The sequence below is a fragment of the Ascidiella aspersa genome, chromosome 6, assembly GCF_963924565.1.
Source record: "Ascidiella aspersa chromosome 6, kaAscAspe10.2, whole genome shotgun sequence".
Taxonomy (NCBI): domain Eukaryota; kingdom Metazoa; phylum Chordata; class Ascidiacea; order Phlebobranchia; family Ascidiidae; genus Ascidiella; species Ascidiella aspersa.
The window spans coordinates 2,099,833-2,113,821 of NC_139452.1; the positions used below are offsets into that span (position 1 = coordinate 2,099,833).

The 13,989-nt window shown below is 37.3% G+C and overlaps 1 protein-coding gene across 1 annotated transcript; it reads right to left on the bottom strand.

The window, feature by feature from the left end:
* Positions 1–4,420: 4,420 nt before the first annotated feature.
* On the bottom strand, positions 4,421–7,386 carry LOC146139117 (uncharacterized). The gene is made up of 3 exons (XM_083391670.1): positions 6,072–7,386; positions 5,088–5,333; positions 4,421–4,503 (listed from the first exon to the last, which is right to left on the bottom strand). Exons 1-3 carry the CDS (start codon positions 7,384–7,386, stop codon positions 4,421–4,423), a joined length of 1,644 nt encoding a protein of 547 aa, XP_083247796.1.
* Between the last annotated feature and the right edge of the window lie 6,603 nt (positions 7,387–13,989).

Below are 13,989 nucleotides of genomic sequence, written 5' to 3' on the forward strand. Positions count from 1 at the left end.
ACATAGTAAATGCATGCAATGCTAACGAGTAGTTTAAATGGTGAGCTACCATGTAGTTATAATGTGTTTTGTACAAGAATCAACTTCAAGCCCAAAGTGCTGAGAAACAGTGAAGTCTAAACAAACCTTATCTATAATACCACCTTTTATAATATTGTCAAACAAACCAAACGTTTACCTATATACGGCATATGCAGTATGTAAATATATATCATATTCCTGTTTGCTCTAATTCAGGGATCTCCAAGCTAGACTACAAAAACAAACATTACACGGGGACCAGATAGAAACTAAATTAAATCAAGGGTCTCTCACACAAGCCCGCGACACATTTTGTGAGGTCGCAACGCACTTTGAAATATATGAAATAGTTTATTACTGTTTCTTTATTTCAAGTGTTTCAATTTTCTTCAGCCCAAAGCAAATAGATTTAGCTATGGATTTAAATCTGATGCAGCGTTTTTTTTCTTTACTGTGTTTTCTTGCTAAATGACCTTTTATGATGTCTAACGGAGTATGGTTATCCAAGGTCTGTGTGCCACAATGGCGTTCGCAGCAGCTGGCGTTTATTTAAATGAGAAGATAATTCAACAATGAGTCCAAATTACACAAAATGGCAAAAAAAGATATGCAATAATATTTTTTTTGTGGTAAAAGCATAAATTGTGTGCACCTTCAGCCTAATTGTGCTTAAATATTTTATATTTTATTCAGAATGTGTTATTCCACCTATATACAGAAAATACAACATAGAATAAAAACAGGGCGTATTAAATGGCGGGTCATACTATAGACCCGTAAAGAATACATTTTGGTCAACTTAACTATTCAAATTTTTGCACTTGTAAATTATTTCAGCCCAAATACGCGATTATATATTGGCATATTATTTGTCAACTATGTAAACGATGAAATGTATCCCGCTTCCTAAAAGCTTTTTTACTTCGCCTTTACTGTTTGTTCAGGGGCAGCGCCGTTCGTCAGTTCATCCAGTTAGTTCTTTGCCATTTGCGAGAAATTATAACGTTTTTTAATATGGTTTTGTATCGTAAATGTCACCACAACCTTTGAATATTGCAAAACGATTTTACGTTTCGTTACTGTTTACATGGTTTCTGCGCAGTCGTACAGCTGTGCAATAATTAGAAAGAATGTAATTTTTTTTAATGGAAGTTTTGCAAGTAACTACAGACACCAACATTAAGATTAAACCAATACAAGTAGACAATAACCGATTGTGACACTGTAAATGAGCCATTGTTTGTCGAAAGCAAGCGAACCTTTTAATAAAAATTTACTTCGGATTTGCTTAAATTTTCTTCCAGTTTAAAAGTGGATTAAATGTGGCAATGGGAGAATATAACTTAGGGTTTTCCATTTATTGCACGAAACTGGGAAAATAGAGTTTACTAAGCAACCTTCTATCGTTGTCCAGGTGATCAGAAATTAATCGTTTTATATTAGTTTGGTTTTACGGGATTAACATAATTAATCTTTGTTTACATTTTTTGTTATTTAGGGATATTACTTGACTGAGCAAAGAATCCAAAACCCTCTCGTCAATAAAACGCTGCTTTGAAAGCAAACCTTAGATACAACATTTATAATTATGTCGACCTACTATCTGACGGTATAGTTTATATACAAACTGGTATCGGGTATCGGCTCCATCCGATATTATCGGACATAGGTATTTCCACCAACAAATTCACAGTGAAACTTTTGGACATTATAAAAAACGAGTATTAGCAACACATTTATTTAAATATGCAAAACACAAATGCGAAGAAGAAATACAACAGCATTAAAAGTATACCCAGGTGCAAACAAAACTTGGTAAAATGCATGCAATTCTAACGAGTAGAAGTTTAAATGAATTTCAACAAGTGGTTGAAATAAAATGATCTATACAATAATAAATCAACATTATAGTTTACAGTGTTTAAGTAAAACACCAGGGTGTATCCAAGTATTTAAACAATGTTATTTATGTCAACAAAATGAATACAACTATGCAATTGTTCGAAACAGTTATAAACAAAAGTAGATAAAAATTATTTAAAGGTTAAATTAAACGTACAAAATCAGCAATTTTATCAATATTTCAAATAAACTAAGTTTAACCTCAAAAATACGTGCAAGAATTAATCTTGCCGGTTTTTGTGTAAAATCGACGGCTTCATATAGGTGCCACTTCCACCGCTCGATGTCGCCCTTAAGCTCCATTAGTTTACCGCAAATAAATCTCAAACTCAGCAAGCTTTAATGGTCTTAAGCCACCGCATTGAACTACTGCCAGTGAATAAATGACTAACCCATTACGTTTAGGCACCAATTAGCTTGGATATCCTGTTTGCTGATTGGTCAATAGTAGTCACGTGAACAATGTACCTTGCTTTTCAGGGCGCAATTTTGTGTTTCTCTTTTTAAACAAATTGAACAATTAGCCGCGTTAACAAAGAAACGTCAAAACGTGACGTCAAAGGCAGAACCTTAAGAACATCACACATTTCGTTCATTTGTTAAACTTTAGGCAAGAGAGGTGTTATTTACAACACAAAAGCTACAACGATGCTATGGATTCGTGCACAAAACGCCTCTATGTCGTTCAAATTGCCAAACCTTCTAATTTTCAATGTTGTGATGAGAGGCACGACGTCTTTGGCCTTAAAATATTTAATCAAAATGGATCAAGACCTACATAAAACATAGTTAAGATTCGTGCCGAGCGCGAAACATTTGGGATTTTCAAAGTAATTGTCGGCAAAGGCTGTAGTTATTAGGGGGCCATTGTCACGTGCCCCCCGGGGCCTCTAAACTGATTTTATCTTACAATAAACAATTTCCAAACACCTAGTTCAAAAAAGCCTTACTTTGATTTTTGCTGCTAAAAAAAGGAATAAGTTTATATTCCCTGCTAAATTTGAGTTACACTTTTGGGCAAATATTGGATTATTTGCTACATAAAAAAACAAGTTTGCAAATCAAAACCCTGTGTATTTATTATTTGTTTCGTCAAATGCCAGCGAAGTAGGTTAAAGGTCACCGCTTTGTTTGTCAAATATGCTGACCCACAATACAGTTATTACAGATATTGTTAATTTTTACAAATCCTACAGGTCGTTGTTGTTTTAAATAGTGATTTTATCTAACTACTTCTAAAAGTGTTTAAAATCGTAGTCGAATAATTTTGTTTGACTCATTTTCGTTCTTTTTGTGAAAGTTGATTTTGATCTCTCTCGCTTAACAAACGTGAGACTTAAGTAAACAAAGGAAAAGGTGTTACGTAACAATGTCGAGCACTGCGCTCTATTGTGACGCGTGTTGCCAAACAATGGTTTGAGTTTTACAAGTGTGAGATCCTTAATATTTAACTTGTATGCGGGAATAGGGGACCACTGCTCAACCAACTGAACTATCAACAAAGTGAAGAAAATAATGTTTACTAAGATCTGTGTAAATATTTAGTTCAAAAAAGCCTTTATTTAAGCCCTGCGCAGTTTAACTGAATCAAGGTTTGTATTATAACAACGTGTAGCAAATAGTTTTAAAAAAAATGAAAGAAAGTTAAATTTGTTACTGTTTTAATTGAATGACATATTAGGAACAACACAAATATAAATTTTTTTTAACTTTATACTGAATATCTTAAAATCACATTTACGCTGTAAATATTCGTTGAAATTCGGGATAAATGATCGAAATATAAACACTACGCATTTTGAAGCTTTCTATGAGAAAACTAAAAAGTGACAATAAACAGGAATATTTAAAAGTCAATTGGAGGATAAAATCAATTCATCAAATGGAGCACAATGATTAAGAATCTTTGTATATGGCCGTATGTGTCTAATTCTAAAATGAGGAATCAGGTGGTACTGTGTATAAGGACAAATTGAATTGAATCCTCAACAAGCTTTCGCACAACCGTGCTTCCATCAGGTCAAAGTAGAAATGAAAACAATTAAAATGCATGTAAAAGCACAAGCGGAAGTAAAAGGCGAAAAGAATGGTGACGATTGACATATCAACAGGCATATGATCGCAAAAATGTGTTAATGACAAAAAAAAACAAAATTATAATTAGGAAGAAGTTTATTTTTTCGATTTCAAACCTTCTCGCCTCAATAATCCTAAAGAATGAGTTGTGCTGATTGGTTATTATTAGTCACGGCATTTTATACATTAAACCTATTATGAACTTTGTATTTTTGTTTAGAATCGTTATGGCGATAGAAACCTAAAGCAATTAAAATGCACAAGCGCGAGTAAAAAATGGCTAATATATCTATAGAAACATGCTATCAAAAACGTGTAACTGACGCAAAAACAAAAAAAATGTAATCAAAAATAAGTTTATTTTTTTGGTTTCAAGGCACGTCTTGCAAGTTTTATTGTTTTGTCGCATTCTTTAATTTTTTCACTCGCCAAAGGATCGTCGATTTTTCTCCACAACTTGATTGCTGTTTTCGAACTCTGCATTGCTTTGCCATGTAGCTTCATCTGCAAATAACATTCACCAATTTGCTTGTGACAATCTGCAAAACACCTCGCTACATCTTTATCGGGATCCGACGTCGAATGAAGTTCGATTTCTTGTTCAAAGCATTTCACCGCATTTTCAAACTTATTAAGTTGTTGATATGAATGACCGACATAATAAAATGAATATTTACGTTCTTCTAATGGAAGTTGTTTTATATATTCTTCCCCTTTTTCGAAGTAAACAAGAACCTGCTCATGTTTGTTTAGTTCAAAGCAACATCTAATAAGTTCGCTATAACATTTTCCAACCATCAAACCTATCTCTACAGTTTTGTAAAAACGTAAAAACATTCCCAGAGAGGTTTCTAGTGGGTTATAAGCTTCCTCGTATCGATCAAGTTTGAAGAGACAAATTCCAGCGATCACTCGTGCATTTGCAACTAACCGCATAAAGTCATGTCCCTGATGTCCATCACATAAGGAGATTGCTTCTTTAAACTGATCTAACGCTAATTTGTAATTACTGTTTTCAAATAAATGCATTCCAATACACATATACATTTCAGCTCTGACACGATCTTTACTTTGCTTAAATTGTTTACTTGAGGGGTAGAGCTTATAAGCTTGTTTATACAAATCACTTGCTCGAAGAAAGTTTTTCTTTTTGACTTGAATTTTAGCCCACAACACCATGCTTTCAGCAGGGAGATGATATTTGTTGTTTGGAATGTAATGCTTTCTCTTAGAAATATTTTCCGCCTTTTTAATGACTTTTTCAGCTTCTGTGTAGTTTTCCATTGCGACGTAAGTTTCACCAAGAGTTAGCAACGCAACTGCTGCGTCGTGATCTGAAGTTTCATCGAAAGCCTTTTCACGACATTGAAGTAAATATTTCTCGCCGTATTCAATGCTTTCTTGGTATTTACCAATTCCACAGTAATATCGAGAAACATGTCGTTGTGCGTTTTTCGAAACATTGTCGTTTAAAACAAACTTAATCATGTTACCGGCCTTCTCAAACATATGATCTGTAACATACAACCCAAACAACTCGCATTGGACTTCTCGTTCAACCATATCTACGCTGCGTAAATGCAAAGCTTTTTCCCAGCATTCAATCGCATCCAAGTTCATTCCAAGTCCATTGTAACAAATTCCCATCCCACACAAGATTACAGTCCGCATTGGATCGTGATCTTCCACGAAATCGAACGCACATCGAAAAAGCATTAACGCAGTTTTATGCTGATTAACTCTATGGTGGCAAAAACCTTCCCAAAAGCAACTCAGTGAGTTTGCTTCTTTTGATTCAAATACTTTTTTGCTTCTTGTTTTTTTAATGACCTTAATTGCTTCGTTAAACAAACGTAAGGATATTATAGAATTTATAATACGAAGCCAAGTTGATTCTTTTGTTTCAGATTTCTTGATGGTGAACATTTGCAAAAAGGAAGTTAAAGAGAAAAATTCAACAATTCTTGACTTTCCAAATACTTCAAGCAACAAATCATGAAAAGGTTCGAATCTTGCGTCAAGATAATCGCACTGGCCGGAATATTTGAAGTAAACCCGCAACCTAACTTCACAGGCGAAAGCAAGTGCGAACATAAAATCATCCGATTGTTGCTGTGATATTTGGTTTGGAGTCAATTCCCGCAGAATATCGAAAGAAGACGACGATTTGCAATTATATCGTCTACCAAGTGCTGCTATAAACAAAGTGACGCTTCGAAATACGACGCTTTTGATGTTGACCGAGTTATATTGCATCAAAGCCAAACATTTATCGATGTTGAATTTGTCAGTATCCTCCTTAAGTTGATTTTCTAGATTCTCATCAAAACGAGGTTGTTGTAAGATGTGAGTTGTTTTCAACTTCATTTGATCGTAGATTGCATCATCACCACAAACAAAGCATATTTTAGTTAAAATATCGCCCAAGTGGTAACCGTTTTTAAGGTCAATATCCCGTCCAAGATATTCAAGCATTTTAGAAACAGGCTTTATCAGCTCAGTATCCCAGGGTTTGTTCGGTGTAGCTGACCTACCAAGTGGGAACTTGCAAGCATGTGGCATCATTCCATCAAACGAAATGCCACGAGGTGTGTGCGCATCAAAGAACCAATCTTGGCCGTTTTCCTGATCATTAATGAAAGGCAAAGCTACGCTTGGTGTTATGGTTTCACCAAAGTTTACAACCACAACTTGAAACATCACAGACACCCAACGGAAATATTCCAGTTTATCATCATAATCTGAACGATTTTGAACACCTTCTTCCAACAAATAGATGTGCTCGAAATCTGAATAAGGAGTGATTTCATTTCTAGCAAGTGATCCCATTCCAACCAAAGCATATTTACAAGGAGCTGAAGCTGTAGCTTCCACACAAAACTCCATTATATCAGCCATGAGCCCTTCGTATTTTTCTGTGGTTATTGTTTGTAAACTCTCTATCAGACTAGCTCTACGTTGATCGGTTTCTGCAAGTGAAATTGCTTTTAACGCAATATCCTTTATCCAACACCGAAAGTCTTTCACTTTGGTGACAGATGCTTCAACCAGTTGCTTCAAACTGTCCACACTGGTGTCATGGCTGCCAGCAAGTTGAAGAACATGCGAACAAAGCTCATCGAGATCTTTCTCAACCTCAGCAAAGTTGTCAGGTTTTCTCACAACAGCTGCATTTAACAACACGGCGCTGCGAATGAGAGATATTTTCTTGTCGCGTCCTTTTGATAATCGGGCAATTATTTTATACGCAAGGCCTAGTCTGTGGATGACTTTAGCAGATGTCTTGGGGTCTCTTTCTTTTCCGTTTGCAAAGCATTGTGACTTTAACTCTTTTGCTAAAGGTTCAGTAAAGCTTGTCAAATATTCAACAGACACAATGTTTCCCATTTTAGGATTAAACTGACTAGCTGTGAAAAAGAAAGTGAACTTTCTCAAATGTTGTGAATTTAAACAAATAAAAAATTATAATAGTACAATAATCTAGTAAAGCTAGTCAGTCAATATTAAGATATATACATTTATTTCTCCGGCAAACCGTCGTCAGTATTTCCTAATTAATGTAAATTTCTAATAAATAAAACGTAGAATAAATAATTATTAATAGAATGTTTATAACTAATCTTAATTCACTCTGAACATGGTGGAGAAAGCACTGAGTATATATTTACTTCACGTTCCTTTCCGTTCGCGTAACATAATGACTTCAATTCCTTTGCCAGTTAAAAGTTTTAGCTTTGCAAATAGTAGCTTTATTATCTGAGCACCCTTGCATATTTTAACTGATTGTTTAAAGTAGCGCAAAACAGATAGAAAGCAATCGTGTTGTTTGAATATTAACTGCACATCTGTTTTAACAAACTTTAAAACGACTTCTAAACTACAAGCAACCAAGTACTACTGACTGTTCGTTAGCCTACCTGAAAGCTCAACATTATGTACCTGAAGCTCAACATTATGCTTAAACCGATACTAGTAGGCTGGTTGTGACGCGACAATACTCGATTGTGACGCGAGAATAAATATGGGCCCTGAGCCATTGTTTGTCGAAGCGAGCAACGAGCAAACATAATCCCAGTGATGTTTGTTTTAAACCGGAACGAAAATGTTTCAGGGCGAAGCAACAACTTTGTAGTTTGGATAAAAATATTTGAGATGTCTGTTTTCCCGTTTTCCTCGGTAAGTTCTTGTTTGATAAGACTTTCAGAAATTATAGGTTTTTGATTGGATTAAATTTCCCCAAAATCCAAACAAAAATTGTGAAAAGCTAAACGTCAATGTCCAAGATTTTCACATTGCATGTTGTATTTGAAAGTGAATTGTGACTCATTGGTAAATTGGTTAAAATAACTTTGCATAATTATATTAATTTATTTTGGCCATACTTTTTTTAAACCTAATTGTTAAACCTTGTCTTGTGGATCTCTATCGCCCTCTAGAGCAGTGCTTGGCAACCTGTGTGACGCGATGTTCCCGGAGGTGTGCTACTTGCTGTTTTAAGGGTACTTTTTAATAACCAGTCAAACGCGAAGTTAACGTAATAAAATATATCTTTCATCAAGGCAGGTATTTTGACCTTATGCCATATTTCAGGTGTATTTTATGAACTTTTCATAAAATATTTAAACTTTTAAAACTTTTTTTAAAGCCTATGTTATGTTACCTTCTATCGCCGAAAATCACATATCAAAATAGTTTTTTAATTGACTTAAAACTTTATACCAAAGTGAAAGGGAAATTGACCTTACTTTCAAAACCCATTATATTTTTCCACTAAAAAAAAATCAGACAATAATTGTTTTGTCATATCGTTGTAAATATTTATAAATAAACTGGTAACCTGGGCAAGGCCGGGTATTTCGTCCAGTATAGACCAAAGTAAATAAAAAATACTGAACAAGCAAATGTACAAATATTTTCAAAGGATTTTTTGAGGATAAATCTTGTAAGCTTCTTGAAAATCAAGATTTCATACAATTGTCACTTTTACCGCTCGATGTCGCCCTTGAGCTCGATTAATTAACCGCGATCAAATGGCTGAAGCTTAATCTGAGCAAGGTTAGCTGGTTATAACGCGAGAATAAATATGGACCTTTAGCCATTGTTTGTCGAAGCGAGCAACGAGCAAACATAATCCTAGTGATGTTTGTTTTAAACCGGACAAAAATGTTCCAGGGCGAACAACAACTTGTAGTTTGTATCAAAATGTTTTTAGTAACTGTTTTCGATTGAAGGAAATTCACAACTATTTATAGTTAATTAAACAACAAGTTAGCTGTAAGTTCTTGTTTAATAATTATGTTTTTTGTGAGATTGAACTTACACATAATCCAAACAAAAGTGTGTTCCAGGCCAAATATCAATTTCTAAGATTAGCAGATTGCTTGTCATATTAAAAAGCAAATTGTAAACAGTGGCAACTTAGCATAAACATAACTTAAATCACCCGATTTTGATAATTAGAATTTGTAAATGTAACAAATTTAGTTAAAACACCTGAATAATTTTACATGTGCTAAATGGGGTATTCTTTGGTAAACGTTACTTTTCTAATAAACTACCCACTTTTAAAAAATGCATGCATTATAACTGTTTTGTGCACTCGATTTTTATGCGGCAATTTCGGAAACGTAACAAGTTTCATTTTTTTTCTTCAAACTGTTAAAAAGCTGTTTTGTGGATCTTTATCACCGTCTAGCGGACAAACATTTATTCAACGTATTTTAAAATATTTAATGATTACATCATAACTTGATTTATGTATTGTGCTAAGCTGTAAATTGTGTAACAAGTTTACCTTGAAATAGCTCGAAAATATTAAGGGTCCTAATTGTTGCAGTTCAATGTGCGGTTTGGAATAATGTGGCGTTGAAAAATATAAACTTAGCTGAAAGCGCCTGTAAACCTCGTTTACTTTACTCAATATACTCTAGTATTGACCCTAGCTCTGAATGGACTGAATACTCCAGTGAACTTAACTTTTTACTGTCTCGAAACTTATAAGTAACTTTCAGCCATTATGCTCCACAGTTTAACAATAGAGTAAATTTAACTAGTTTAAAAATATAAATAACAATAAATTGAGTTGTATGTTGTCCTACAAGTTGTTGTAAACTTAAAGACAAACACGAGCATAGCAGTTGCATTGTACATTATTATGTAAGTTTCCTGCAAGTCACATCGATTGGCACTTTAAAATGAACAACTATAATTCAATTCCTGAAAATTCCACCCGAAACTCACCTTAAGGTAATCAATAAATTGCCAATCAACCATTGCGTTCTTGTGGCTTCCAGCATGCTTTGGGCTGCAAAGAAGTCAGTTTGTTGCAACAATTCGACAAACCTTGTTCATTTGAGCGTTTCTACAGCGAGCCTTGGTTGAAGAAAGAGTTGTTGCAGTCATTTAAGTGAAGAAAACCGCTAACTTTTATGTTTACCTTCAGTTAGTATTTATTATACTTTGTTGTTGCATCGCATGGCCGATGTGTTTTACTGAAGGTTATACAAGTGTAAGATATATAGCTATCTATTTATACAGCTGATATTTTCATATCTACTAATATTTTGTTGTTGGTTTTCTGTTATGTATGATATATATTTTTTTTAAGTTTATGAAAGGCGGATTATGTGTTCACTTTGTTTGGTGGTTGATTGTCATTTTATGCCTTGGTCGTTAGATAGAAGGTTTCATTGACATCTTTGGGTTGTTAGCTTTAATCTTTGGATACATTTTGCTGCGGTTTTAATTTAGTACGATTTTAGCTTGTCCTTTTTGTTTTTGAAATATTTTGTTTTCACTTTTTGTTTTTCAATTTGGTTAAGGATTGTGTTTTATCTTTTTTGTTGTTCGAAGGATTTTGTTTTTGTCTTTTTGGGGTATTTGAAAACTGAAGTAACTAACAATAAACGTCGTCAAGTTCGTTTACTATAGCTTTAATCAACAATTTACAACATAGAGTGCTGTAACAAAAAGAACGTTATTAGTAACGAATATAAAAGAGTACCCAATAAGAGAAACTGACAAAGACTGACGAAGCACAGTAAAGTTACACGAGTTATAAAGGGAAGGGAAGAATGTAACAAGACGCGGGACGTATAATGATAATTACGGAGAGAGGCAAGGAAAAGAAAGGAGAAACGCACAGAAGCAAATAGCATAGAAATCAGAGTCAACAATAGAAACATAAATCATTACATTCATCCCTTCTAGATAAAAGACCCTTCAGACAGTCCAGTCTCCGTAGCGGACAGGAGCCCGACGTTCACGACCCGATCGTCGGATGTCGGGGAGAGGTACTTCGTCTCCAGGAGATGGGGCGGGTTCAGAGGTCGGTTCATCTTCAACCGATACCGGTGCCTCGCCTTCAGAGGTCCGAGAGGTTTCGGCGTCGCAAGGGGGAAAAGCGTCATGGAGCGACTCAGGAGAACCAGGACACGGAGCGAGGTCGGATGTAGAGACTGTACTTTCGCGCCCATCATAAAACCGAACATGGGCGTAGGATGGATACGCGTCGAGCAATGTGACAGGGTCACACAGGGGCTCTCCCTTGGTTCGAACAAACCTACGTAAAAGAACAACACCTCGATTAAGTAGCCACGAAGGCATAGCGGTTCCGGTTAAAGCTCGTCTCGGGAAACGGAGGAATCTTTCATGAGGTGTTTCATTAGTCGCCGTACAGAGAAGCGAACGAATAGCGTGAAGAGCCTCTGGCAACACTTCCACGACTGTGAAGGAGAAGTTTAATAGTTCTCCAAACCGTTTGGTTTGTCTTTTCGCACTGACCATTACCTTGTGGATGATAGGGTGTCGATTTACTCGTTGCAATGACCCGAGTAGTAAGAAACTGACGAGTTTCTTTGCTGATAAAAGAGGTCCCACGATCACTGTGAATATATTCGGGAAAACCAAATAAACAGAAGAGGAAGGAGAGACACTCGATGACGGAGCGGGACGTCATGTCTCTGCAAGGAAAAACAAACGGATATCGACTATACTCATCAACTAGCACTAGAAGGTACGGATTCGGTCCCTGTACAGGACCCTTGAAGTCCATGCTCAGTCGCTCCCACGATCTCGTTGCTTTTACCAGATCCTGAGGTTCCGGTCTGTAGAAACGTGGTTTTAGTTCGGCGCAAGAGCGACAGTTCCGCCCGACGGCTTTGGTTTCCTCGGGAGTGAACGGTAGGTTCTTACTTTTTATGAAGTGATACATACGGGCGTATCCCGGATGTCCCATCGCTTTATGTAACTCCTCAAGATTTCGCGTAGAACCTGTGAAAGCACATACCCGTGATAGAGCGTCGGGGACCACGTTTTGAACACCAGGGCGATGACGGATATCGTAAGAATATTGACCCAACTCTAGCCTCCACGAAGTGATCTTGGCGTTTTTAATTTTACCTCGATTGGTTCGGTCGAACATATAGGACACAGACTTTTGATCGGTGATGAGAGTAAAACTACGGCCCTTTAGGAAGTGAGCCCACTTGCGGACTGCTTCGACAATGGCGGTCGCTTCCTTCTCAATAGCAGGATAGTACCGCTCATACTTGCTAAGAGTACGTGACATAAAAGCTACAGGGCGCCCGTTCTGCGATAAAACTGCAGCAATAGCGAAGTCAGAAGCATCGGTTTCCACCTCGAAGGGAACGCCGTCGCGAATAGCCCCAAGAGTTATCCTTTCGAGCTCAGTCTTTAAATCACGGAAGGAACGGACGGCCGTCTCATTCAGAGGAAAACACTTTGCAGTGAGCAACGGCTGTACGCGACGAGAAAAGTCCTTGATCCACTTAGCGTAGTAGGAGAACATCCCCAAGACGCGTTTCAAGGCTTTGGGTGACGTGGGTGGCGAGAGCTCGAGAATAGGCTGTAGACGTTGAGGATCCGGCTGTATTTTGTTTTGACTAATCCGGTATCCCAGGAAATCTAAAGAAGTACGGCGAATCATTGACTTCTCTTCATTAAGAGTGAGATTCTGCCGAGCAGCAGCTTGAAGTAGAGCTCGAAGGTTGCTGTCATGTTCCTCCAAAGTCGAACCCGTTACAGTTATGTCGTCGAGATAGGCATAGACCTTTTTCAGCTTATTAGCTTCAATAAACTCGTCAATAGCGCGCTGAAACGCGGCGACCCCATTAGTGACGCCGAACGGCAGGCGTTTGTATTGATACAGTTTTCCGCCAGCCTCAAAAGCCGTGTAGTGTCGCTCCCCAGGTAACAACGGAACTTGATGATAAGCGGAACGCAGGTCGAGCGAACTAAAGAACTTATCTTGAGCGACCTTGTTTACTATTTCCTCAATCTTCGGCAATGGATAGGCGTCCAACTGGGTGAATCGGTTTATGGTGAGAGAGTAGTCGACAACCAGTCTCTTCTTGTTACCACGAGAGACCACTAGTACAGGAGCTCTCCAAGGAGAACGAGCAGGTTCTATAATATCAGACTCCAAGAGACGCCGGATCTCATCATTGATAAACTTCCAGTCTTCTTTACTATATCGACGAGAGCGTGCAGCTATGGGAGTACAACCTGGAAGCAAAAACTCAAATAGGCGAGGGGGGTTTAAGTCAGCGACGGCCAAAGAAAGGTGGGAGAAATCATTGAATCCAATTTTCAGGGGTGCTTCCGGTCCACCCAGGAAGAAACTAACCTCGACACGTTTCTTCAGAAAGTCCTGACCGAGAACAACGTCAGCGCAAAGGTCATCTAAAACACCAAAGGTTAGGATGTATGATCGACCTAGTAGGGCTATGGTAGCGGTGGTTCTTCCCGAAGTAGCGATAGAGAGACGAGAGGAGGCCATGGAAATGGAGGAGTGGGGTCCGAAGGTCTTCAGACGAAGCTTGGTGGCTAACCTTTTGTTGACAAAGTTTTCGGAAGCCCCGGAGTCGATCAAAACTTGGACCGGAGTGGATTGTAAAGTCGCATCGACTAACGCAGGACCCAGACAGGAAGGAGCACCGGCCAGAAGATGACCAGAAATCATGGAAGAAC